Genomic DNA, 25666 nt, shown 5'->3' on the forward strand with positions numbered 1-25666 from the left:
GGGGGAGGGGGGGGGGAGGGTCGGTTCGGGTTTCTTCCAGGACTGGGATCTCCTAATAGACCTAGAAGAATATGGCATTCCTCTCTCATACAACCCTGCACTTAATGCTGTTCTCTTGTTGCTTTATGAGTTTCCAAGTACAAGTAGGACCTGGCTGGAGCTTCCAATATCCGGGGAAATGGACCCCACTAAATTGTGGACACAGGCACTCAAAGAGGTACTGTCGCAGCTCCCTAGAGCCCTTTCGACACCAAAAAAGGGCTAGAAAGGGCCTCATTCACATTGGCATCAAGACGCGACTGGACTACCTAGGTACCGACCTACAACACCAAGATTCTGGCAACATCTCGCAACCAACAATGTTGACCGCCTATTCTCAAAATTCCTCTTTATGAAAGTGTCGCTGTGGGTGACTACTCCAATAGCCACGGCATTACCTTGCTCGTGAGTGGCATGGGGTTTGAATACCGATTCCAGTGACAAGCTGCAACATCAGCGTCCGGGGTTGCGTGAATCCAGAGTTATGAGCTCAAACCCTCCCACGGCCTTGGAGTGGGGAGGAGGCGAAGGAAGTCAGAAGTCAAGTTCGGTTGCTCCGAGGGCTAGTGTGCAGCTTCCCGACGTGACTGCTGGTGACTCCAAACCCGGTCACAGTGCAGCGACCATCACGGCACCGAATGGGAATCCGGTGCCCTTTTCACCATCCTCGTCAGCACTCACTCGCGTCACGCCCATCTTGCCGCCTTCAACGCCAAGGCCGAGCAGCATCTCGTCGCAGGTGCAGATACTTCTCGACCCGAGCCCCAACCGTGAGGCAAGTCTGCCATATCACACCGCGACCATGTCAACCACCCCGAGGATAACTTCGGACATCAGCGTAACGCTTCATGCAAAACCAAACATTATGACACCGCGCCGATCTGCAGGCACCAGCCCAACGAGGAACACCAAGGAGCCTCTTGGAGACGCACCGGTTGAGACCGTCAAGCGTAAGCGCGGAAGGCCAAAGGGGTGGCGTCCCGGCATGGCTTACTCCACTGGGAAGAAGAACATGGCCAGGGAGAGGAGCTTCGCTCGCGCGGAGAGGACAAAGGGAAAGCCGGCGCCAAACTACGACCTCAAGAAGCGCAGGGGCAGACCTCCGCGCCGGCCTTCGCCAACGCCGCAAGCGATATTCGGCAGAGTGCGTCCCAAGTTCGTCTCGTATCTTTGCGAGTGGCAGGGCTGCCGAGCCGAGCTGCACAACATGGCCACGCTGCGCAAGCATGTCATGGTCGTTCACGGGGACAGCGAGCTGTGCAAGTGGGCGAAATGCGCGGCTGCCGAGCCGCAGGTCAGGCTCCAGGACGGCATCGACTTTGAGGAGCACATGGAGCATATGCATCTGGTTCCGTTTGAGTGGCATATGGGCGATGGCCCGCAGAACTCGATGGGCGCCTCCAAGCCAGATCATCAAGAGAGCGAGCTGGCGCCATACTTGCTCGATCAAGACGGGAACCAGGTCACGCCCTCGATTCGGGACCAGGAGCTGGAGGACCACATCACCTGGCGCAACAACCGTCGGCGGCTCAGAGAATTACTGATGCAGCGTGATGCAAACGCACCCTTTGAAGAGGACTCGCCGCCAGCGTCGGAGCCAAATTGAAGCATTGCCCGCTTGTTTCTGGCCGCGCATGAGTCACTGAATGCGAGCGAACGGGCTGGGTGAATACATCATTTGACTACGATGGACACACTTCATGGGCCAACAGAGCCTTTACGCGGCTCGTCATGGCGAAAGAATTGGAGAACTACAGGTTGTACAAGGTAGACGACATGAGATACCCCGGAATACACTTCTTACAAGCAACCATATTGGCCATTCTGATATTCCAACATGACCGTTTCTGTTGAATAGACGCCCATTCTTGTAGAACCAAGACCGATCCTTGCATCAAGTCAGTGGGCCTCAAAGAAGAAAATGGGTCTTGCCATCGATGCGGATCACCCGACCCCTGGTCAAAGCCGTGGCCCTTACGTCACACTGCCGTTGGACGAGGCTTGAGTGAGAGCTCGTATCGGTTCTTCCTAGAGATAGATAGAATGGCATAGGGTATCCTTTACAATGAAGTACTGAAAGGTATGCTGTTTCGGATCCATCAACCCAGACGGCGCATTCTAGCGCTAACGGATGTCTAATTAACATGCGGCATTGAGCCGATCTCTGAGCCAGGGGCCAGGTGTGGCAATTAGATAGACGCCAGTCTCAAGCCATGCACTAAATTGCCTGCTAGTAGAGCTAAAGTGTCGTGAGTGTCTATGCCCTGTGACACTACTGTACCCAAAGGGAAGTCTTCCTGTCCATATATTTGATCCGTAGCTGCTAGCCTAGGCGCCATGGAGAATGCAGGAATGACAAGAATCTTGCTGATTTACGGAGTAGGAACACTGCCATCAGGTGTACCTATCATGATGATGGGATGTCGAGTTTGGGTTTCTCCATCGCTTTCCGTACCTTGAAAAGGGGAACGGGGAAAAGAGGATACGAGGCTTACTCACCACATGCAACACCGGGCTGTGAAGCATGAAAACGCGCGTTCAAGTCCCTCTGATTCCAGCACGTCCGACCAACCCTATCTCGTAAAGAATGCTGCATTAAGTTGACATGCACCTCTGGCATGGCTAAATTCCGCACCAGATCAATTGTAAGGGCTCTCCTACAATTCGGTCATCGGTCGACAACGGTAGCACATCCAACATCCTTGATGCAAGAATCTCCGGGGAGGAAGCCGGACCAGTTTAATCAATTTAATCAATCAAGTCCGGTCTGGGGTTAGTAGCAAGGCAGGACTGCAGTTCTTCCCAGCTAAGAAGGTACCTAGCTTGGTTCTTGACATCCATAGGTACCTTAGATACCTATTGGCATTTCAACCAGTGACGAATTGACAATCCATCTGCCACACATCAGAACAAGCCAATCCATCGGATTCTAGCACAATGGCCAAGAATTCCTTGTACTTGGTGAGAGAAAAACACAACAACGGCGTCGACTTCTGAACACGAAAGCCCTCAATCTGCTTGACAGATCAAACCCACCCAGCATCACGACATCACGCATCACGCATTTCTGGCCCTCGAGACAGGAGACAAGCAAGGAGAGAGCCCACATCTCTAGCACTGCACCGCCATCCCGCGACCCGCTGGTGCCACCCACGACGGCGCCAGAGCCAGAGCCAGAGCCAGAGAGAGACGAACGGGAGGCGAGACGGCTGGAGGGTCCCCCCATCCATTTCTCAGCATTCCCTCCTCCCTCTGCTCTCTCTCCTCACGCCAGGCTGGAACTCCCCCGTGCCCCGTCGAGCCAGTGCCCCCCCGTGGTGTGGCCCCCTCCGAATCTGGATTACGACCCTTTCCGCCAACCCCTGCCCGGTTCTGCCATTTTGCCCTTACCAAACCAAGCCAACTTACCAATCAAGCATCCCAAGTCAATCTAGGCTTGCTAGAGGCTTGCTAGGCCTTCCCAATACCACACCGATTTCCCCGACCGAATGATTGTCGCTGTTGCTGCGCCCGCAAACATGCCTGAGGCCACGGCCGCCATCACTCTCCAATCCTCCTCTTCCTCCTCCACTGCCGCTCCCACTGCTGCTGCTACTACGACTCCGACTAACATTACCGCTCCTGTTCCCGCTCCTCACCACCCCGACCTCACCTCCAGCCAAATACTTCCCAAGAAACGACAACAACCATGGAGGCCGTATGATCGAAGCTTCACCATGCCATCGACCAAGAACGCAAATGGCAACAGCCACTTCCCCCAGAGGCTCAAGAACTTCTTCAGGATAAATAGCTTCTCCAATGGCGAGAAGGGGGGCGCCGGCCAGGACCATTCGCAGCAGCATGGCGGAGGCGGCCTGAAGCCGGACAGCAAGACTTCCTTCCGCCAGTCCAAATTCTTCACCACCGTCGGACGCCTGCGATCCACCACCGTGGCCAGCGAGGGCAATCCTCTCGACGAGGCGCTGAGCCCCACGGCTCACGCCAATCCCTACTTTGTTCATCAGGGCCAGCCAGGCCTGCGGCATCATAATGAGGGGTCCGTCCCACCCAGCCCGCCCGATACTCCCAGCGTCAAGATCCAAACACCAGACGGCTCGGCCGAACGGGCGACGACGGCGACCAAGGAAGAGCTGGCGAGGAAACTTAGGAGGGTCGCCAGCGCTCCCAATGCCCAGGGCCTCTTCTCCAAAGGCGGCAAGGGTAGCGGCGAGCGACCCGCTACTGCCGAGCTCGGCAAGGAGCCCATCATGGTCAACAAGAACGCTAGCACCGTCGGGCTCGTCGAGGCCAAGGGGGCTGCCTCTGCGACCGAGAGTCTCGCCGTTCCCGATGCCGATGGCCTCGGCGCTCTGCCGCCGCCCGGCGTCACTCCGCTTTCGTTCCGCAGGACATACAGCTCCAACTCGATCAAGGTCAGGAATGTCGAGGTCGGCCCGCAGAGTTTTGACAAGATCAAACTCATTGGCAAAGGAGACGTTGGCAAGGTGTATCTAGTGAGGGAAAAGAAGAGCTCAAGACTCTATGCTATGAAAGGTAAGTTCCACGTCTCCTCGTCCTGCGTGCGACCACCCGACAAGGCTGTTATAGCTGACTCTGCCGCAGTCCTGAGCAAGAAGGAGATGATCAAGCGAAACAAGATCAAGAGAGCGCTCGCTGAGCAGGAAATTCTGGCTACAAGCAACCACCCTTTCATCGTGACGCTATACCATTCTTTCCAATCCGAAGACTACCTCTACCTATGCATGGAATACTGCAGCGGTGGCGAGTTCTTTAGGGCTTTGCAGACGCGCCCTGGAAAGTGTATCCCCGAAGACGATGCACGGTTCTACGCCGCCGAGGTGACCGCCGCTCTCGAGTATCTCCACTTGATGGGGTTCATCTACAGAGATCTGAAGCCTGAGAGTAAGTGACGCCGGAACTTCAGCATATTGGGCCACAGAAGAGTTGCTGACGTGTGAGCACAGACATTCTCTTGCATCAATCGGGCCACATCATGCTTTCGGACTTTGATTTATCAAAGCAGTCAGGCCCCGGCGGCAAGCCGACCATGATCATCGGAAAGAATGGCGCCAGCACGTCGTCGCTCCCCACCATCGACACCAAGTCGTGCATCGCCAACTTCCGTACGAACTCGTTCGTGGGGACCGAGGAGTACATTGCACCAGAGGTTATTAAGGGTAGCGGCCACACTAGTGCGGTGGACTGGTGGACGCTTGGTATCCTCATCTACGAGATGCTCTACGGCACAACGCCATTCAAGGGCAAGAACCGCAACGCCACGTTCGCCAACATCTTGCGGGAGGACATTCCCTTCCCAGACCACGCCGGTGCACCACCAATCTCCAAGTAAGCTCCTTTTCGAGCCACCATTTGAGCCCTGAAGGTATCTCACATACTGACACGTTACGTAGTCTTTGCAAATCATTGATCCGGAAGCTTCTGATCAAGGACGAGAATCGGAGACTGGGTGCTCGGGCGGGCGCCTCGGACATCAAGGCCCACCCTTTCTTCAGGACGACGCAGTGGGCCCTGATTCGTCATATGAAGCCGCCTATCATCCCTAACCAGGGCCGTGGGATCGACACAATCAACTTCCGCAACGTCAAGGAGAGCGAAAGCGTCGACATCAGCGGCTCGAGGATGCTCAAGGGCGTTCCGCTCGATAGTGGTCTGTCGACTCCTGGAAATGAAGCCGTCGACCCGTTCGAAGAGTTCAACAGCGTTACATTACATCATGAGGGGGACGACGATCATCACAGTACGTGATTTGAGCTTGTATATTGACCAGGACGGTGCAAGACTGCGTGGCTCACGTCGGGTCTCGAGCCTGTTTTCGAAGTGTTGGGAGAGACTCTCAATAGTCAAGTGTTGCCTACGTATCTACCTCGGCTGCGACCTGGGCTATGCTTGGCCCAAGCCGTTGCTCCTGGCTGGAGTGGGAGATGGACATGCCCTCGAGAGCAAGGTTATGAGTCCACGAGCCGTCGATGAAGGTGCCGAGAGAGAGAGAGAGAGAGAGAGAAACTGCATTTACATACCGCGATTTCCATTACGTTCACTCATTTAAGACGAGAGATGTGGCAGAAGAGGGATACGAAAACGACACACCGAGCGGTTACGCGGACATGGCTTGTTGTTGTTTGTCACACATCACACATATTCAGTTGATCATTCCAAGGCGTTATTGCGGATAGCGGCGTTCTCTTGGAAGGGCAATGCTCGATATTTTGGGCAAAAACAAGATAGCAGTATTTGTACTTTCTCAGCCCCGTTTCCATCAAATGCAACATATATCATGCTTTCTCTGCGATGGCAATCGCTTTGCATCTGGGCAGATGTGAGAAAGAGTGTGTCAGTCGTCTTGGGCACTAGGAGGAGTGTCGAGAGGTCTCTTTTGATGCTTCTGAAGATGAAGCTTCAAGACACACACACCCTGTGTGTTGTGTATTATTCAAGTGACTGAAACAATATACTTGCATTGTCTATGGAGTTCTGCTGCGAGGTGGATGTTGAGACCTCTTACGCCGCTGCGGGACTCCCAATTTGGCGGGCGTTTAACTAAGGTAAAGTACACACACCAAAGTACACACCCGTCGCGTCTTGAACCCCACGCGAAATTCAACCTATACTGTTTCCCCGCCTCTCCGACCTCACCTCTAGCATACACACCGCACGGCGGAAAAGAAGTACGAAACCCAGCGCGCAAATTCCGAAAAGGCAAAGGGAGGGAGAGCCGAATCCGCAAAAAAAGAAAATGGACCAGACGGCCCAGAACCCGCTCCTGTCGCCGCCGGAGCTGTCCCCGCTCGAGCAGGAGGTGCTGGACGAGTACGAGCGCCTGGCCGACAACATGAGCAAGGTGAGAAACAAACAGAATCCGCTTGCTTGCTTGCTTGTACCCCCGCCCCTCCGTCCTTCTTTCTTTTTCTTGTGTGTGAAAAACGAGATGAAAAGAGAGAAAAGAGAGCAGCAAGAGACTGACTGAACCGTGCAGCTCGCCTCCGTGCTGGACGGCCTGGCCGGCGCGCCGACGACGGAGACGCTCGACGGCCTGCGGGAGCTGGAGCGCAAGACGAGCCTCGTCTTCACGCTGCTCAAGGCCAGCGTGTACAGCATCGTGCTGCAGCAGCAGATCGACTGGGGGGGCCAGGAGAACCAGTGAGAGGGCACCTCACGGAGGAGGAGGACGGCGACGGCGACGGCGAAGAGGGATAGAAGACAGGACAATGGAACCAGAATCGAGAGGACTGCGCCCACGAACGAACTGCTTCGACGATGCCTTGAGCGGCTGGCGGTCAGAACTGTTTGTCCATCCTCATCGATGGACAGCGGACGCATTGGCCGAGCGCGATCAGCGGGCGAGGAAGGGGCACGGCACACGAGTTTATGATACCCAATAACCATCAGGATCAGGCAGAGGGAGAAGAAATGCTTTAGGAAGAGCGGCCATGTGCAACGATGTAGACCTGGTGGGATGTCCTCACTCACAAGGAGCACACCAAAGCCAAATGGATATGCTGTCAATGATACAATGTATTATGCTTTTGTACACAAAAAAGGGTTTGGCTATCGTGGCACCAGCAGCAGCAGTAGTAGTACACAGTGTCTACTTCTTCTCCTCGCCATTTCCCGCTTCCTCCCGTCTTCTCTAATATACAGCGCCGCCGTAGTACACCTTCCTCACGTCAACGAGCTTCTTGCCCCTGCCGATGGCAATCTCCTCCGGGTCCGGCTGGTCGAGCAGGGCCTCGTACGCCGCCTTGACGGTGTTCATGGGGGACCTGGAGCGCGGGATGCGCGCGGCGATGTCCTGAATGCCAGCGGCACGGCACATTTCGAATATCCTGTGTGGCACACGGAGTCCGAAGCCTAGAAGAGTAAATTCGTTTTTAGAAATCGAGATCTTTGGATCACGTTTTGGATGATGATGGTTCAGAATACACGTACCTGGAGGGCGAGATGCCAGCTGGACAATGGTGCCAGACACCTTCTTCTGTATGTTGCCGTAGATGGTCCGGTTCTCGTACCGCGGGATCGGCTTCATGTTGCGCAGAGCCTGGAGCCTGGCCTTGAGCATGGCCGTGCTGGGCTCGGTCGACTTGGCCGAGCCGAGGCCCAGGCGGCCGTTGCCGTTGCCGGCGATGGCCAGCACCGAGACGCTGCGGATCTTGCCGAGACGGGTCTGGTTCGAGACCCAGCGGGTGACGAGGATCTTGGTCGACAGCTGCAGGATGTCGCGGACGCGCAGGCCCATGTGCTTCTTGACGTCCTGGTAGACGCCCGTCTCGTCGAGGCCCTCGTCCTCGGGGTCCGTCTGCCGCTTGTACCGGCCCTTGACGCCCGGGACGCCCTTGGCGAGCGCCGGCGCCATGGCCGTGTTGCCCGTCTCGCCGGTGCCCGTCACGGGGGGGCGGTCGAGCCAGAACCGGAGCGAGTCGACGTCGCTGGGCGCGTGCTTGTCGACGATCTCCTTGAGCTGCTCGTCCGAGAGGTTGTCGATGTTGACGTCCCTGGGGATGAAGGACTCGAGCCACTGGACAAAGTCGTCGGCGAACTCGTCGGGAGACATGAACTTGGCGTTGGGATCGGCGGGAGCCTTGGTCTTCATGCGCTTGTCCACGATGGGCTGGACGGTCGCGAAGTCGTCGAGGTAGCGGAAGCGGTGGCCGTCGGTGCGCAGCCGGCCCTGTATCGTCAGGTCCTTGGGGTCGATGGCGGCCTCGCCGGCCTCGAGGGCGGCCATCTGCTCCTTTGTGTATTTCCTGCTCAGGATCTCCTTCTCCTCCTCGGTGTAGCCGGGGAAGTTGTCCTGGGTGAACTTGTTGACGGCCTCCGGGGTGACGAGGCCCATCTCAGAGGCCCTCACGTTCTGGAAGCGCGGCCGCCTCCGGGCGGACAGGCGCGCCGAGCTGTGGAAGTTGCATGACTGGAGGCAGGGGGCGGCGGCGGGTGTCGAGGTCGGCCGGGTGGTGGGAGCAGCAGAGGACGTCAGCCGGGAGAGGAACCTCCTAGCGGCTGGCCGTGCGGCGCTCATTGCTGCCTAGGAGCTGCGCGATATGACGCTGGTCTCCCAATGGCAGGAATTGTGGTGGTGCGCGACTCTCGAGGGAAGCTCGTACGTGCATGTGCGGATGGGGATATTAGGTGATGGTTTTGGTAGGCCGAAATTTTTGGAGTGGTCGGAGCTCGGAAAGATTGTCCAATGGTACAATGGTAGGTAGGACCCACCTCTCCGTTTGGTCAACCTGGACCCCAGATGGCCAGATGGGGACTTCTTCCTTCGATGGCCTCACATTGCCTGGTTCGGTAAGTGGTGCCGGCGATGAGCAATCACCAGCATGTGCTCCGTACATGTCTTGCGCCCCATGGCCACTGAATGAATCCCCCGATATGCTGGTATCGGTGCTTCAATCCCATCGCATCGCCTCTGTTCAGCCGGGCCCAGCCAATGAAAACTGCTTACCTAACCCACTTGGTCGGTCGACTCCTGTCGCAACTCTGAAACGGCAAGGGTCTGACCTGGGCGACAACAGCCCCTGAACTCCCATTCGCGATGCTCCATAGCGACACGTAAGGATGGGCTGCCCCAGGTGGTCGTAAGTTTGCTCCTTCGTATACGTACGCTCTAGTTACCAAACTGGCCAGAGACTTGTCTTTCCCGGCTTGTGACGCTTATGGTTTCGGACGCTGGCTGAACTCTGTTACCGCCCACGCTGAACCTCGACTACTTGTAATCTTCTCCCTCTATTCCCCTCCTGCGTTGCATAGTTTGTTGATTCGCGTCAATCATTCTTTTCTCCTTCCTCTTGTCTTGAATCATCGAATCGGAGCTGGCTCGTCTTGCACATCCATAATTTCCAACCCTTTCGTTCAGTCGTTCGACCGTCTATAATATCTTGATACCCGGTGGCACATCGTTTCTCACCAGCCGCGCAACTACCAAACGTCTGGGACGTTGCTCATCTGCTCCCACCATCACCACAAGACGTCGCCCGCAGTTTCGATAGACTTCTTCTCCTCTAAAGATGGGCCAATTCGACTGGTTTGCCAAGATCGGCGCAACGCCGCAGGCTGTCGCCGTACTCAACGACCAACCTTATCTCTTCACCGTCTTGCTCGTCGTCCTCGTCGTCATCATCCTCCAGTGTCTGCTCATCTGGTACATACACTTTGCCACCATGAAGCCTGAGCAGAAGAAGAAGAAGGACCCCAAGGGCAAAGGCGGCAAGGGAGGGCCGCCCGCAAAGAAATGAGAGGCAAAGTTCTGCTACTGCCCAATGAGCCAGGCCTCAATTTCTTCGATAGCTAGGCCAAGTCGAAGCGTTCTTGGGAGGGCGTCGCGGGGTCTCATCAACGGTCGCCGGACAACCTTTCCATCATGAGGACGGATTGCTGTTTTCTGACAGCCCCCTACGTGTTGGGCCGGCAGGTCTGGCAGCTGGCGAACTAGATTTACTCTGGGAGCGAATCTGGAGTTGTATTTTCCCACGGTTGATTACTTGGTTGAAGGACACCCATCACGAGCCACCTTGGGCCATCCGAGACTGTTGCTCTCAGCAGTTATTTCCATGACGCTCGCTACATGTCCGAGGCTATGTGGCGTATAGTTGATTATAGATAAAGAGCGTTGGCTTGGTTTTCCACCCCGAACGACCGTGTTTAATATTCGATTCTGTTCAGTTTCTGCCCTCAATGCCTCGCAGCGATTTCCTCAATGCTCGCCCCTCACAGTTCTGTTCTAAGCGAATCAAGTTCAAACAAACCAGGTAGTGACATGGCCGGGAGCTGAGCTTCTGCATTCTCCCAATATATTTCTCGGGGCCAGTCGTCAGGTTTCGTCTCATTGTTGTAGCCAGAGTTATGGGCCCCATGGTTGTCAACTTGTTCGACGAGGTCGGCATCGAAAACTCCGGCACTATTGTGGGCGCCTTCGAAGAGGCACAATCCTTCAGCCGGGAACGGCATAGCTTTTGTGCTTTCACTGCTCAATACAAATATTCCATCATCAGTATCAAGCCCAGGAATGTCTTGACAGCTGTCCAAGTTTTCTGCTCCGCCCTGCGGATCAACATAGATACCAGGCAGGGACTCTGCGCCAGCGTATGGGGAGCTCATCCTTGGTGGCAATGGAGACTGAAGCAGCAGGTCAGGGGTCTTTTGGGTCCTAGGGAGCCACCAAGTCTGTTCTGACTCATCAACAAAAATGTCGTCTGGTAAGGGAGTATTGGTGAGTGCCATTTGATTGTCGTTGCTGGGATATCGAAGGGGCCCTGGGTCTGACGGCGGACTTGTCCGTAGTATGGACGCGTCATCTTCCCTTGATGCAGCTTGGCTGGCATCTACAGACAGGTTCGCCCCAGGGAGCTCCGATAATGGACCGTCTCCCTTTCCTGGCCCTTGGACAAATATGCCGTCCTGCAACTTTTCATCCAAACCACTCCCAGTCGCACTTGGTACGCGTCTTCGATCCGGCCGTTTCGTGAACGATATGTTGGTCAAAAGGACTTTCCACAAGCTCTTCTCGGTAACGTTGTACAAAGCCTCACTCTGACCGTCGGAAGCATCCTGTCGATCTGAGCCCCCAAGAAGTTTCTCGATCTTGTTGCGCAAGAGTGGCGTCTGAGCATTCTCAAAATAGGCGAGACTTGAAGCGATGCTTGGTATGAATGGGGCTCGTGAAGCGACGGACTATTCTGTCTCAGAACCTCTCTTGATACTGTTGGCCTTTTATACTTACCTTGAAGTAGTAAGAGTTCCAGACAGCTGGTGCGATATCAAGTAGCGAAGGACCCTTGAATCTATCCAGTGTGCGTACACCCGCAGTTCTACGCGTGATGCCAAAGAGGATATACAGTGCCGCCCTCAGAAGCATGGTGACCTTCCATCTGAGGTCTGCAATACCCAGACCTTCGGCGATGTATCCTGCGCCATTTGCTGGACGGGACTTTGTCGTAGAGCGAAGAGCTTGCGGTCTACTCCGAAGCTTAGGGCCACGGAATCGAAAGCGACAGGAGACGGCCCGAAACTTGGCGCAGGGTATTTCTGGTGGTGCTATCAAGCCGTCGGCCGACGCTGGATGATCGACCGAGAAGCATAGCTGTGGTTCCGGGGACTTGTTCGCGGGCCGCCGCGGCCTTGTGTCTCTCTTCAATTCTAGGCCCATCTCCGTCCAAATCTGCTCAGAAGTTAGATCGTCATTCCCTTCCCGCTTGTCGACGGAGTACAACACACCAAGCAATCTTGTATGCCTTCTTGGAGATGTGCCATTGATACAGCACCTGTACTGCTAAGGTTAAGTGGCCTCCCGCTGACGACAGCATGGATTTCAAACCGGCACATTCCCTCACGACCTACCCACAAGGCTCCTGTCTTGACCATGTGAGCTAAATCTTCGATAGATGTGCCCTCTCGAAAGGTAGCCGGGACGAGCAGAGAGGCAGTAGTAGAAACGCTCAGTGAATGCAGTGAGTCTCTCGTGGATAGCTCAAAGGTGTCCAGATCGAAGGACATGAGTCGCTCATCAGCCATGATTATTCGGGTTGAGCCTGAGGTGGGTTTCGAGCACAAGAAAGGAATTGAGGCCCGGAGAGAAGATAGAATCGAGCGACTGAAGGTCTTGAGTGGATCGTGCCTGCCCCGAGGCTACTTGGCGGCGGGTTGGTTCAAAGTTGAGACCATGGCGCCTGGAACAGGAAGGTGCAGGCATTTATCATCGCCCTTGCACCTTTCCTCCCTCAGAAATAAGTGAGAGAAGCGGGGGAGAAAAAAAGCCATTCTGCTCTCTGGGCGTGTTCTCATTAAGCATTGTCTCTAACATGGCTCTAGTGCATAAGACGTAAGGTAGTCTTGGATAAATGTTGCAAGGAGGTTCTAGCTGAGCTCCAGGTATCGTGAAAAAGCATCATATCTGATAAAGCAACCAAACGAACCAGTAAGGAGCCAGTCCTTGCCTTTGCCGTGAGAGCAAGGCACTGCGTAAACGAAAGAAGAACGTGCAAACCAGATCGAAATAAACGCCACATGATGATGATGATGGATAGATGGAATATATGTCCTGTGATGTGATATCTCTCTCTCTCTCTCTCTCTCTCTTCCCCTCCACGAGTGTGTGTGTGTGCGTGAGATCCGGATTTGTGGTAGATGTGTCTTGTCTTTTTGGGGAGCTGATTACTTGGGCAACCAGGGGAATTTCTTCCTGCTTGACTCGGCCGGAGCACCTGTAGGCTCGACCTGAAGACTTCTCTGATATATTTCCTAGAAAGATTATTGTTAGTGGACCTGTCTATTACTTGAATCTGACGCCTGTTGAGAGCGCTTGAGATGACATACCTCTTCATCCGTGGGCATCCGGCAGTCGAGGATGAGCTCACGGGATAGGTTGTGCCTCTTGAGGTTCGGATAGGCGGTGCCTTGGCTCTTCATGATCGGCAGGATGACCTCGCCCAGGACCTCAAACTTCTTCCAATTAATGCGGTCGCCTTGCGGTCCCACAAACGTGCGGCTGCCCTCTTCGGCTGACACGAGGTCACGGCGGTGCAACGGGATGAAGGGAATGCGTGGTAGGGGCGAATTCTCCCAAGCCAGCCGATACGCAAAGTGAGACTTTTGGGTGCCCATGAGCAGCCCCAGCCGGGCAAAGCGTTTCTGTACGTCCTGGTCCACGAGGGCGCGAGTCTGGGCAAGCCGGTGAACCGCGGTTCCGTTGATGCCAGCAAGCACAGCGGCAAGGCCATTGTAGTTATTGAGCTGACGCAGCTTGAGCGCGATCAACATGAACTTCTGAAGGCAAGGCGCCCGGTGCTTCGCCTTGTCACGGATCAGAATCATATTGGACACCCACTTCGCCACATGATTGAAATGAGATATCATGCGGTTCACATTCTTGAGCGACTTGCACCTCTCCTTTTCCTCGAGCGAGAGGCTGACGTGACGGACAAAATCCCGGATGCGAATCGAGGAGAACATGACCCAGTCGATGCGGGTGATCTCGTCTGCGACATCATCGGCATCGAGATCCATGAAGATGTGGTAACGAATCTTATTGAGCGGCAGAGTCGCGGTTGGTACCATTGTTGCCGCCTCTCTCTCATAGTCCTCCAAAGTGTGGTATTCAAACCGAGCGACGTGGCCGCCGCTTTCAAGTTCCATGGTTGCCAGATCCGAGGCGAGGGAAGGGCGAAAGTCTGACGACCTGGTCTCCTGCCCGTGCAGAGATTTCAAGCTCTCGCTGATCTCGGAGCCACGTCGTGCGTCGTCCAATATGTCAGTGAAATGTCCAGAGTCATGCTTGGTCTCGTCCGAGTTTGCCCAGCCCGTGTCATCGTCCTCGACAACGTTTTGATCGACCTGCATGTGCATCTCTGCCGCGGCTAGTGCGAAAACAGGATCCGTAGAGAGATTCTGGATCAATTCCTCGAGCCTGCGCCGTGTGGCAGGGCGAGCAAAGTCGCCCGGATATGCAGAGACCCATCTTGCTACCGCCTCGATGATGCGAAGTTGCGTCGTTGTTTTAAGCAAGTAAGGCGTGCCCGTCTCATTCTTCGCAGCGTCAAGCCGCGATAGGATTGCTGAGAAGAGTTGACTTGGAGCAGCGAACTTGCGATACAGGCAGAGGAATACTTCCGCGAAATTGGCATCTGCTTTCGTCATCCGCGGGGCGAGCAAACGATCAACTAGTTCATCGAAAGTGACGCCAGTCATCTTGGCCGGCTTATCATAAACCTCGTCATTCCTCTGGAGGATTGGGATGTCGTCAGAATACCGATATGATTCGGCATCGGATTCCTCGACGTCCAAGAAGGATGCGTCCTGGCCAGAGCCAGAGTCAAGCCGCACGCCGGGGGTCCGCAGCATTCCCGAGACAGAGTGGGTTGTGTTCTCATCCGTCATCTCTGTCCCAAAGCTCGACATTGTGAGCTGGGGGGCGTTGGGCATTTCGGGCCGCGGCGACCGAGAGTTCTGTGAGCGATAGTACGACTCTCGGTCACTTGGTACAGATGGAAACCCTCGCAGGAGTGAGAGGTCAGAGCTCGCCCTGCTGTGTTTAGTATTATCCGTGATCGCACGGCCATTGGCGGTGTCCTGAGGGGTGTCGAGGTGAGCTGCCGACGACGCGGCACGTCTTCTAGAAGTTGCACCCGCCTGAGCTCTGTCTGCCCCTGCTCAATTGTTAGAATATCCACCTGGCAAAGCGGGTCGTGGGATTGTTTCGACAAGGGCCATGTCGGGGCACCGCCCCTCTGGGGCCACATGTATCGCTGGGCGATGAATAAAAGTCACACACTCACCTCGTCTGTTGGACACGGCAGCTCGAATGATGGCCTGCAGACAATCGCGGTTGCTCCCAGGCACATTTGACGACGTCTTGAAGTCGCTGATGACGGATGGAAATGCCGTGGCAATGCCCTCAGTGCTGAGTTGCCGCGAGTTTTCTGGGTTATCACATTTGGTAGCCACGAGGATGGTGGGCAAGCCCGAGTTTCCAAGAGCAGCTATTTTTGTTATCAGTACCGTTTCACTCCAGTTGCAGCTGCGCACGAGTACTTACACAAGGTTGCCGGCAACTCTTTGATGCTCTCTCTGTTCATTACATCGTATAATATCAACGCGCCGTCCATAACGGGTACCATATGGCCATTGATCTGCTTCGGCCACCTCACTTTCTGCGTGGGGTCAAAGTCAAAATGCTCGAGATCCAGCTCGATGAGACTGACAATGCACGGCGCACCCTCCACTTCGATACGCATACCAGTCACATTTGTCGTCGGAGGTCGGGGCAGCCGCAGAGCTCGCTGAATGAAAGCAGACTTGCCAACACCGTCGGCGCCTATGACGGCGATGTTGATGGTGTCCATCTTAGGTACCGCGCTTGACTGCATATAAAAAGAGACAAGCGGTCAGCTTTTCCCTGCTGGCTAGCATAGACAGGAGGAGCCGTAATAATTGTCCAAGAGCTGTGCTTTTACGTACCACACTAGATGTAGGCGATATGATTAGTGATTCTCTCCTGGGCGGCGGCCAAGCTTCAGCACCACTGGACGAAGGCTCATCGCTGGACTCGTCGTGATCTGAGGGAGCTCCGTGTGCGACAGCATCCACAGTGCCGTCCTCGTGAAAGCGTTGGAAGAACGGGTCGTCTACGATAGAAGCGAAAGAATCTCGTACATTGCGGACTGGAGGGTCGTCGGGGAGGAGAAAGGTGCCCTCGGAGGAGGCGGAGGAGGGTTGGGTCGGAGACGGGTGCGAGTAGGAGTGCTGTTGTTGCAGTTGCAGCTGGCGGGGTTGCTGATGCTGGTTCTGATACTGGGACTGGGGCTGCTGTGGTGAGTGAGAGCGACCGGCGGCCGTCACTCGAGGGAAGCTCGAAAGAGTCGGTGTTGCGGAGGCCGAGTTGGTTCGGGGTGCAGGCCGGCGCTGCGGAGGGTCGGCCGGTTGCAGCTTGGACGTCTCTGCATTGCTGTGAGTCCGCGATCTGAAGTGGCTGGCCGCCATGGACAACAAAGATCAAGAGGCTGCAGACCTCTTGACAGTACGAGGAGCAGGAAAGCGGACGTACAAACGACAACCAACAGCCACAACAGTAAAGGAGGCAGAGGTGAGAACGGCTTTTTGGGGGGCGGCGGAGCAGCCACAGAGGACTGATTTCCAGGGTTCAGGAGGTGGCCAGAAACGCCAGGCGGCGGGGGTGGGTTCTCCAAAGGACTAGGCGAAGCTGTTAGCTTCCAGGGTTGCCCCAAGTAAGTACATCTACAAAGTAAGGCAAGGGAGGTTCGCAATTGGGGCCCAACTCACTCTTGTCGCGTTGGGGGGGGCAAAGACGGTGATGGATGGGCTTTTGTCGCTCGCAAGGAAAAAGGCAGCACCAGCAGCACCAGCAGCAGTGGTGCTGGTAGTAGGTGTTGTTGTTGATGCTCTTATCGTCTCGGCTCGAGTAGCTGTCAATGCTGAAAAGCGCGGCCCTCAATTGCTGCTCCAAGCCCACCTGTGCTTTGGAGGGAGGAATTGATGGACCAGCTCGTCGAGAGACAACACGTCAGTGGATTGACCCGACTGTTGAAAGCGAGCTGGCTTGTTGGATGTCACCGTTGGAGCAAGAGCACACACCTGTCGGTGCCGGCGTGCCGCGATTGGGTCCGCGATCAAGTGGAGGGGGAGCGAGAGAGCCAAGATACGAAGTAGAGAGATAAAACAGACGCCACAAGTGCGAGAAGCTACCCATCAATCCACCTGCCACCAAACCTTGTTGCAACGGTGGGAAACAAAGCAAGGCTCCGTGTCCAGTCCACACAGCACGCCCGTGGGAAATAGGGCCATCATGTATGTGCCAGTGTGATTGAGAACGAGCACGGGTGCACAAAAGGCGTCGCATGGCTCCCTTCATCCTGCTGTTGTCTCCCTCCGCCTCCGCCTCCGCCTCCTCCTTCCAGCACTCATTCGCATAGGCATGGGACAAGCATGGGACGGCATGGGGGATGCATGGTTGGATCCACGGTGTCTTTCCCCTGTCGGGCCACATGCTCGACGGAACAGGCAAGCTGTGATCTGTTGAGGTGGATTGCCGGATTGCGGACTCACACCGTCTGTTCAGCAACGGCGCTTAGAACCCGAGGATTCCCCTCTCTATCACTCAGGCGACACAAAGTAGAGGGGAACCATGTTCAAGCTACTTATGTGGCAGTGACTATACCGGAGAACAATGCAGCCTGACACGCAGATGTCTCGCGAAGTGCTGCTACTCGACGATATCCGCCCCGGGATGACGACTGGGGTAGGTCGAGGTAGTAGGTACCAATGATCATCGCCATCATGGGTCCATGTCGTGCAACAAGTGATGAGCTGAAGAAGCAGGACCTGCAACATCTCTGTTAGCTGCCCCCAATTCTATGGATACCCGAGGTACCTACCTATACTTTATCGTCAACCACGATCCCCCATCGAGCGGATCAAGCTGGGCTTTTGCTTTCCTTACAAGCAGCCCAGACCAACTGCCACGTGAACCTTATCACGGAACTGCATTGGAGACCTCGTCTCTTGCCATGGGCCTAGAGGGTGCCAATACTTCTTGCCAATGTCTGCCAATGTCTGCCAATGCCCGCCAATGCTTTGACTTTGCTTGACCAGGCTCTCAGATCCGGCGGTTTCGACACGTGGGCTCACACGGCCAATCAGTGCTTGCCCGCGCCAAGCACCCCTCCATCGACATCGCTGCCAGGAGGATATCTTGTCCAGCTTAAGCCTCCATGGCGTGACTCGGCTTCTCGAGGGACCAAATCCTCGTCATGCCTAGGTAACAAACGATAAATGTTGCTATACTCTCTTTTAAGACGACAGACAGTTTTCGCGAGCTTCACCGCCTCGACTTGGACGAGTCCCGGGGCGACGGCTCCTAGCTTCCGTCTTTAGGAGGGGGGCAACCAGATACAGCGCGACTCAACTGTGCTGGACCCGGACCTCACTGTGCTGGAGTGATATGTGGACCGCGAGCGGACTCTACACCTCCGAAACCAGGCCTGGACAAGCATCTCCAAGACACTCTTCCGCTACAAATCACTTACACATATCCCTACGACAACATATACACAATAATTTATATGATTTGATGAATAGCGTTGGGGACTTGCAAGACTGGCAATCCATTATCAGATCTACCGCCGAACAACCACACGAAACGATCACAGTTGCCCCGAAAAGGCCGAAAAGGGATACCAGTGCTCGAGAGTATCATGTAACTCGGCTTGAGCACAACAGCGAACTTGTTTCTATCGTTGCAAACTGATACTAGGTAAGTAGATAGTTTCCCCCCTCGGCTCCCGGACAGTGTATGTAGATTTGCCCGACAGTTATATCAGCGAAGGAGCAACAAGTTAACTATCAGAGTGCCTAATCTCATAACTTGCCTCACTTCGTAGCTCCTCGCTAATTCTCCGCTCGACCTTCCCCAAAGCGGACAGGCCACGCAAGAGCCTCGTGTCTTTGCTCTCTTCTTCAAGTTGATAAGAATGGTATGACATGACATGCAAACAAGCAACAGAGGCTCAAAAACGTAACATCGGATCGCTTCCTCAACAGCAGACCCCGCCCAAGTGGGTGTCTGAATGGTTGACGGAAGTTCATCAGGAGCTACCTCAGTCTTAACAATCAATATCCTTGTCGCATCCTTGCCCTAAGAACTCGGAAGGGCTATCCCACTAACTAAATCTGATGGGCTTGATAGATAGTCAAGTACTTCTTTTAGCAGTCCGTCAACTAATCTGACCATCACTTGCCCGCCTTGAATTCACAGTGGTGGCCCGGGTGAAGTCGTACAGATTGTGTGCTCTTTCACGAGCATGTTGCCTACACACCTTTTGATGCGAGGGCTCCTTTTTGAGGCACCATACCCAGCTCACAAGAGATTCATCGCTTGGGCCATAAGAGATGCCTGGTCATTACAAAAAGAGAAAGAAAAATCGACGAGCCAATAGACAAGAACGCTTAGCCATTACTCATTGTCGATGGCGTTCAGCTATGGCCTTCAACTAGTCTGTTTCTGACCACACACCCAGCCGACAACATTCGAGGCCCTTCCACCGAGTCGTACGCCAGACCGAACGCCTAGACCCAAAAGATCTGGGGAGATTAGCTATCAAAGTCATACTGAATGAAGCTCACATCTCTGATGGTGGCGCGAGTCCACCCAGACATAGTTGGGTGCACCGACTCCGGGCTCGCGATCTCTGTCCTACTCCGCGATCTCATTTCCGTGGTGGATCTTGTCGAAGCCGTTCTCGCAGAAAAGAGCACCTGCATTGGCCGGCGATGCCAGTATCCGCAAGCCGCGGAAGACGGCAAACGGCTTGGAGACTACGAACAAGACCCTGTATGAGAAAGCTATGGAGCAGCGTAGTATTCACTGAGGAGGCCCTCTTGTCTGCGTCGCAACGGTTTTTGCCGATGACAAAGCAGGCCATGATCAGCACTCGCTACGCAAGCTACGAAGAACCGGAGTGAGGTAAGTCGACAACATTAGAACTTTGCGGACCGGGCCTGGCGCGAGACCGTCGAGAGACGGGGAGGTAAAGCCACGCACGCTTGCCTCGACAATCGCGGGCCTCGACCTCGACCCTAGGCAGCATGGCGTACGGCCAGTAGATACAGATCTAGTTACATGTGGAGCAGAAGGAACAGCCACCTTCCGTCTCGTCTGCTATCTGTCGGGCTAATAGGAAATGACTTGAAGAGATCCAGGCCGCACCGACTGGTCAGCTCGAGGCTTGCGACAGAGCCTCTCCCCTTCGAGACTCGGGGCTGGACCGATCGGGGTTGGAAGCAGAGATGGGCAGAGCTGTCAGGCACCTCTAGCGCCGCATCGTCCAAAGCCGTAGCGTGCCCCGAGTGGTGGTGTAAGTGAAGTGGACGGCCAACTAGCAGCCAATTTTCCGGCCTGATCAACTTAGACTAGCAAGGCAAAATAAGTCTAAGTGCTCTAGCGCGGTCAGCTGGGCTCAATGGTTTGCGTTGTGTGCAAATGCGCATCGCCCCACGGCCAGTCGACGCACGCACGCCAGGATCAGCAGGACAAAGGAGGGGAGCTGGCGAACCGACTCGACGATGGGACCTGTTTCTCTTGTTGGCCATGGTGATGGCGCCCCCTTTCGCCCATCTGATCCAACACGAGCATGGGGAGCATGCGGTGGATATATTAAGTTGGGTAACGAGTGAGACATGTCCCGACCACTAAGAGCGGCGGGTCGCCCCTTGGGGGAGCACTCTAGCACCTGTTAGCACCCACGAGATTTCATCCCTGGGGCCTGGTCCAAGGCTACGCCCGAGACATTCTAGAGCGGGAGGGTCTGGACTGGATCCAGCGCTTGCCCAGTTGCCGCGGCGCAAGGATTCGGCTGACCCGTTTTGGCACTGGATCGTCTGTGTCTGTTGCCGAAAGGGACCAAGTTTCGGCGGTGTGTGTTGATCAGCCATATGGCCGCCGGGAGTACGTACAATAGAGAGAAGGGCAGGTCGTTAGATGAACGATCTGCTGGCCCACTGTGTGTCATGGTGGATGTATCTATCCGTGGCATCGAGTTATCCGGCGCCGGGCACCGTGTCGCATTGTCTCGAATATGGTTGCAGGATAGTACACCAATCGCAGGGCAGCCTGTGTCCAGGCGGACGGGGAACAAGAAGGGAGCTGTCAAAGCCAAGTCTCTCGACTTGGCCCACGAGTCCCTTCTGCACCTTGGCGAGTGAGGGGGTGGGTGTGTGTGGGAGGGAAAATTTGCAAACGCTCGCGTGCCGTTCAATGGTCCTTGCTGTTCGGATCTAATCCTTATTGCTTCCCCACCATTGCCCGCCCATTTAGAGATAGTCTGCGGCGGCGCCATGCTGCTTTGAGGTCAAATACCCCAGTCTACCCACGATCCTCGCTCGGGCGTGGTGTGGTGTGCTATTCCTCAAAGGCACAGCTGTTTCTGCCCAGGGCTTGCCTGTCGCCTTTGTGTCTAAGACATACATAAGAGCCAGCGGACACCCTCGTGCCACTGCAGCTGTCACCACAATAAAGAGCCGATACCCGGGACATTTCATGTACCACATGAATCCCACATCACCAACTGAGACAAGAAACGCGTGCGGGCTTTGGGATTAAAAAACGGCCTGTGATTAGCCGGTGACTGATTCTCACCACTCGCCTACTCGCCTTTTATACAGAACACGGAGCCTTTTGCACGAGACGTCGGCCTCTTCCTCTTCAGAGTGGACTTGGACAGGAACGACTAGAAAGGTGGTCTCCATCGAACCCCCGTGGGTGGGAATGAGGAACAATATGAGCTGCACGCTGGACCAGCTGTCAAGCCAGCCGCCCATCAAGCCTGGCAAGCCTACCAAACCAAGGAGCCGACACCCGCCAGGAACGCCTTTGGATCCCGACGAGCTGTCGCGACGCCTGTACCTGGTCCTCGCCGATCAGCAACGGGCTCACGCTGAACGGAAGCTCAGAGCAAAGATCGAGGCGGGTGATCGAAAGGCACGAGAAGTACGTCAGAACAGCACGAGACAAGCAGACCCGGGCGCGCAAACAGGTGCGCTTGGAGGAGAATCGAGGCAAACGCCGCTCGCGGCCAGGCATGCAAATGCCACAGGCCGATTGAATCCATCGGTGAACCCGCTTTCAAAACGACCGAGTGAAGTCGTGGCCGTCGATGTCCGTGCGGCTCCTGCAAAGCGCGACTCTCGCTCAAGGGCTTCCAAGGGCAAGTCGATACCCGAGGTCTCTGCATCGCCGCACGATGGTTCAAACGCACCTCAACCCTACGTGCCCCGTGAAGCTGCTGCACAGTTCGCGAGGACGACAACAGCCGTGAGCTGGCGTGAGCGTGCGCTAGTTCCCAAATTATCGCGCAATGCTCTGGCCTTCCACCTCGACGGACCAACCACAGACCCTGCACTAGCGGCCAACAGCTCTGCCGCGGGGCCTGCGGAACAGTCGCGGGACTTGCAGCGCGTACAAACTCACAGAGAGCACCTGGTCGAGCGGATTCAACGTCAGGATACCCACACGATAGCACGGGACACCAAGATCGACGAGGAGCGAGAACAGCAGTATGCTCTTCAGGGCGGTCCTTGGCGCAGAACGGAAGATTATCAGCAACATCAGCCGAGACGCAGCAGCACGGGGGATCTTGTAGATCGGATTGATCGAGCGGACGGCTATATTCGTCAGTCCATGGTGCTCCTGGACCCGCCTGTCATCGAAGAGGATGAGGTAGCGGATCCGACAACGGCCGCGGAGCACCGTATCGACTGGACCCAGAGTGACGAGCCAAAGGACAAGCTCAAAGGCTCATTGAGATCTCGGGGATCTATTTGGGCATTGAAAGGGAAATGGGGAAGTTTGACACGGCACGGCCGGGAGGAGAAGGGTGTCGTGTCTCCAGGAGATGCTGAGTCCGTGACCTCACCACTATCTCCGAAATCACCCAGAGTGGGCTTTTTTGCTAGATTCAAACATTAGCGTGGCGTGCAAGGGCTAGAAGTGCGCAAGATCTTACGAATAATGGATGATGAATAACAAACAACAGACTTGATCCGAAGAACGGCCAGCGTTGCATTGCAGTCTCATTCTCCTCTCCAAGACCTGAGCTTCTCAGTCATACTGGTACTGCCCAAGTGATATCTCTTCGGCAGTGGTGGTGGACTAGTCGGCGTGAGCAGTCTGCATTAGCGGCCTTCGGATTGCATGAGCTTCTCGATCAGCTTTGCATCTTCCATAGCAGCTTCCTGGCGTACGAGCTCAGTAACGTCGTTCTCTTTTTCGGACTTGGACAGCAGGTAGAGCACAAGCTCGCAGTATTCACGGACGCCATCGCCATCTTCGCCGGGGTCCGTTCTAGCCTGCCTCAGTGCTTGTTGCCCACGCCGAAGACCAATGTCTTGCGTCCAGGGCTCGTTGTTCTTCTTGCTTGCGTACACTGGAGGTACCTTGGTCGGAAGGCCTCCTTTGACAAAGCTTTCATCTTTCGGAGGGAGAGTAGTGTCGTAGATTTGCTTGAGGCGCGACGGCAGATTCGGATACTTCCGGAAGAGTTGTTGGAGTTCCATGGAGCCATCAAGGACGCTAAAAGGGTGGTTATCCTTGGGCTTCTCCTTCACCTCCGGTTCAAGTACGGGCGGTCGAGGTTCGGAAGGAGGGTGGTTGTCTCGGTGTGTCCGTGAACAAGCTACAGAACAGCTGTGAAAGCCCGTGTCAGCGAGGGGACATGCATGCTTGGATATGTATATTAACTTACTAGGCCAAAGGACATTTTGGACACTTGTACTTGCTAGCCTCCTTGTTGCAGACGCCGCATATGGTCCGCGGCTTGGGCTTTGGTGCTGTTGAGGAATCGTCTGCTGGTAGGCTATTATCCGGAAGCTCTGGTTGTGAAGCTTCTGCCGTCGCTAGATGTGCGCGAGGAGCTACGTGCTCATCCCCGTCAGCGCTCTGGGGTATATCCGACATGGCGACGGCACCGGTGATGTCGTGCTGATGTGATGGTGATGTTGACAGCTGGGTTGGACGCGAGATAAGGTCGATAGATGTGAGGCCAGAAGTTATTGGTTGATGGCGCAAAAGCTCAGGTACCCCAGAGAAAATTTAGGTGGGGCCAACTAAAGAATGACGCAAATCACTGAGAGCGCCCCGGTTTGTCAGCCGCCATCCTCCCGAGAGAATTGCCTTCTTAGCACCCGGCCATAAAATATTTCCCAGACGCCACTACTTCCGGCTTTTCAACGACAACCCTTACTCGACAACGATTGCTACTCAAGCACGTCGGTCGCAATGACGAAGACAAGGCTATTACGGGCGCCAGCCTCGCTACTATGCCGTGGACAGTCGGCCAAGTCTGCTGCAAGGCCGTTGACCTGGGCGACGGCTTACAGGACAGCGCACACAGCTGCGCGCAGTGGACTTCCTACAAGCACTTCAGGGCTGAGGCCACGATCCACGGCGGTACAGTCTGCATGGCGCCTCTCCAACGTTAATCAGGTCAACGGACGACGACACATCTTCATCCAGTCGGAGAGCACGCCCAATGCGGATGCCATCAAGTTCTTGCCGAACCACCGAGTCATCCCGCCGGAAGTGTCGTCTACATTCATCGAATACCTCAACCCGCGCTCTACAATCGCGCCGCCGTACCCGTCCCCGCTGGCCGCGCAGCTCATGAACATCGATGGCGTTACCTCGGTCTTCTACGGGCCCGATTTCATCACCGTGAGCAAGGCCGCAGATGCAAACTGGGCGCACATCCGGCCCGAGATCTTCTCGCTCATTACCGAGGCGATTACCTCGGGCCAGAACATCGTGAACGTTGCGGAGAGGAAGGACGGCGAGGCTGGACAAGACGCTGCCGAAGAAGATAGCCTGAGCTACAACGAAAACGACAGCGAGGTTGTGGGCATGATCAAGGAACTTCTCGAGACTCGGATCAGGCCTGCAATCCAGGAGGACGGTGGCGATATCGAGTATCGCGGATTTGAGAACGGGATGGTCATGCTCAAGTTGCGCGGTGCTTGCCGCACATGCGACTCGAGCACCGTCACCCTCAAGAACGGTATAGAGGGCATGCTTATGCACTATGTACGACCCATTCCTCCACACTGGCCGCGGGTAGGACCGGCTAACATTGCTTTTCACAGATCGAAGAAGTTCAGGGTGTCACGCAAATACTAGACCAGGAGGAAGAAATCGCAATGAACGAATTTGCCAAGTTCGAGGAAAAGCTGAAAGCTCAGAAGGGCGAGGTACCAGCCTCAGGGACGCTTGATAGTGTGCCCGGCTAAGGCTGGAGAGATATCGCCCAAGTCGATTGATGTTGTACTATTATATACCCAATGACGCATAAACAATTGTAAAATCACCATTCTAATGCACAAGCAGTTCGTATTCGACTCACTTTGTCATGTGGTAAGGACGGAGTAGACATTGGTAGGCCCTTTTCAGGGTGACGAAGAGGGAACATCTGTCGTCATAGTGCTTCTGGGCCCTTGGCAGCGCCGGCTCCTGCGATCGCAGGGGCTATTTCTCGATGACTATCATTAGATGCCGCTTGTTCCATTGAGGAGCAGCAGCAGCAGCAGATCATCAGGTCTCCAGGTGCATGTATGC

The 25666-nt window shown here is 55.2% G+C and overlaps 9 protein-coding genes across 9 annotated transcripts; 5 read left to right on the forward strand and 4 right to left on the reverse strand.

The window, feature by feature from the left end:
* Nucleotides 1–523: 523 nt before the first annotated feature.
* E0L32_008781 (uncharacterized protein) lies at nucleotides 524–1645 on the forward strand (the record flags this gene model as incomplete). The annotated part of the gene is made up of 1 exon (XM_031143674.1): nucleotides 524–1645. The coding sequence occupies one exon, from the start codon at nucleotides 524–526 to the stop codon at nucleotides 1643–1645; it is 1122 nt and encodes a 373-aa protein (XP_030991645.1).
* A 1882-nt stretch (nucleotides 1646–3527) lies between these two features.
* Nucleotides 3528–7254, forward strand: E0L32_008782 (uncharacterized protein; the record flags this gene model as incomplete). Its single annotated transcript, XM_031143675.1, has 5 exons — nucleotides 3528–4941; nucleotides 5004–5385; nucleotides 5451–5797; nucleotides 6812–6898; nucleotides 7034–7254. 5 exons carry the CDS (start codon nucleotides 3528–3530, stop codon nucleotides 7252–7254), a joined length of 2451 nt encoding a protein of 816 aa, XP_030991646.1.
* Nucleotides 7255–7687: 433 nt separating this feature from the next.
* Nucleotides 7688–9073, reverse strand: E0L32_008783 (uncharacterized protein; the record flags this gene model as incomplete). The annotated part of the gene is made up of 1 exon (XM_031143676.1): nucleotides 7688–9073. One exon carries the CDS (start codon nucleotides 9071–9073, stop codon nucleotides 7688–7690), a length of 1386 nt encoding a protein of 461 aa, XP_030991647.1.
* Nucleotides 9074–10064: 991 nt separating this feature from the next.
* On the forward strand, nucleotides 10065–10292 carry E0L32_008784 (uncharacterized protein; the record flags this gene model as incomplete). The annotated part of the gene is made up of 1 exon (XM_031143677.1): nucleotides 10065–10292. The coding sequence occupies one exon, from the start codon at nucleotides 10065–10067 to the stop codon at nucleotides 10290–10292; it is 228 nt and encodes a 75-aa protein (XP_030991648.1).
* Nucleotides 10293–10764: 472 nt separating this feature from the next.
* E0L32_008785 (uncharacterized protein) lies at nucleotides 10765–12567 on the reverse strand (the record flags this gene model as incomplete). The annotated part of the gene is made up of 3 exons (XM_031143678.1): nucleotides 10765–11727; nucleotides 11777–12214; nucleotides 12394–12567. The coding sequence occupies 3 exons, from the start codon at nucleotides 12565–12567 to the stop codon at nucleotides 10765–10767; spliced, it is 1575 nt and encodes a 524-aa protein (XP_030991649.1).
* A 639-nt stretch (nucleotides 12568–13206) lies between these two features.
* Nucleotides 13207–17554, reverse strand: E0L32_008786 (uncharacterized protein; the record flags this gene model as incomplete). Its single annotated transcript, XM_031143679.1, has 8 exons — nucleotides 13207–13293; nucleotides 13369–15197; nucleotides 15327–15530; nucleotides 15587–15911; nucleotides 16009–16495; nucleotides 16595–16740; nucleotides 16831–16973; nucleotides 17143–17554. 8 exons carry the CDS (start codon nucleotides 17552–17554, stop codon nucleotides 13207–13209), a joined length of 3633 nt encoding a protein of 1210 aa, XP_030991650.1.
* A 4275-nt stretch (nucleotides 17555–21829) lies between these two features.
* Nucleotides 21830–23029, forward strand: E0L32_008787 (uncharacterized protein; the record flags this gene model as incomplete). The annotated part of the gene is made up of 1 exon (XM_031143680.1): nucleotides 21830–23029. One exon carries the CDS (start codon nucleotides 21830–21832, stop codon nucleotides 23027–23029), a length of 1200 nt encoding a protein of 399 aa, XP_030991651.1.
* A 206-nt stretch (nucleotides 23030–23235) lies between these two features.
* E0L32_008788 (uncharacterized protein) lies at nucleotides 23236–24016 on the reverse strand (the record flags this gene model as incomplete). Its single annotated transcript, XM_031143682.1, has 2 exons — nucleotides 23236–23746; nucleotides 23805–24016. 2 exons carry the CDS (start codon nucleotides 24014–24016, stop codon nucleotides 23236–23238), a joined length of 723 nt encoding a protein of 240 aa, XP_030991652.1.
* Nucleotides 24017–24337: 321 nt separating this feature from the next.
* On the forward strand, nucleotides 24338–25341 carry E0L32_008789 (uncharacterized protein; the record flags this gene model as incomplete). The annotated part of the gene is made up of 2 exons (XM_031143683.1): nucleotides 24338–25138; nucleotides 25198–25341. 2 exons carry the CDS (start codon nucleotides 24338–24340, stop codon nucleotides 25339–25341), a joined length of 945 nt encoding a protein of 314 aa, XP_030991653.1.
* Nucleotides 25342–25666: the final 325 nt, after the last annotated feature.

The sequence above is a fragment of the Thyridium curvatum genome, assembly GCF_004353045.1.
Source record: "Thyridium curvatum strain D216 chromosome Unknown NODE_60_length_267819_cov_83.081011, whole genome shotgun sequence".
In the NCBI taxonomy this organism is placed as follows: Eukaryota; Fungi; Ascomycota; class Sordariomycetes; order Thyridiales; family Thyridiaceae; genus Thyridium; species Thyridium curvatum.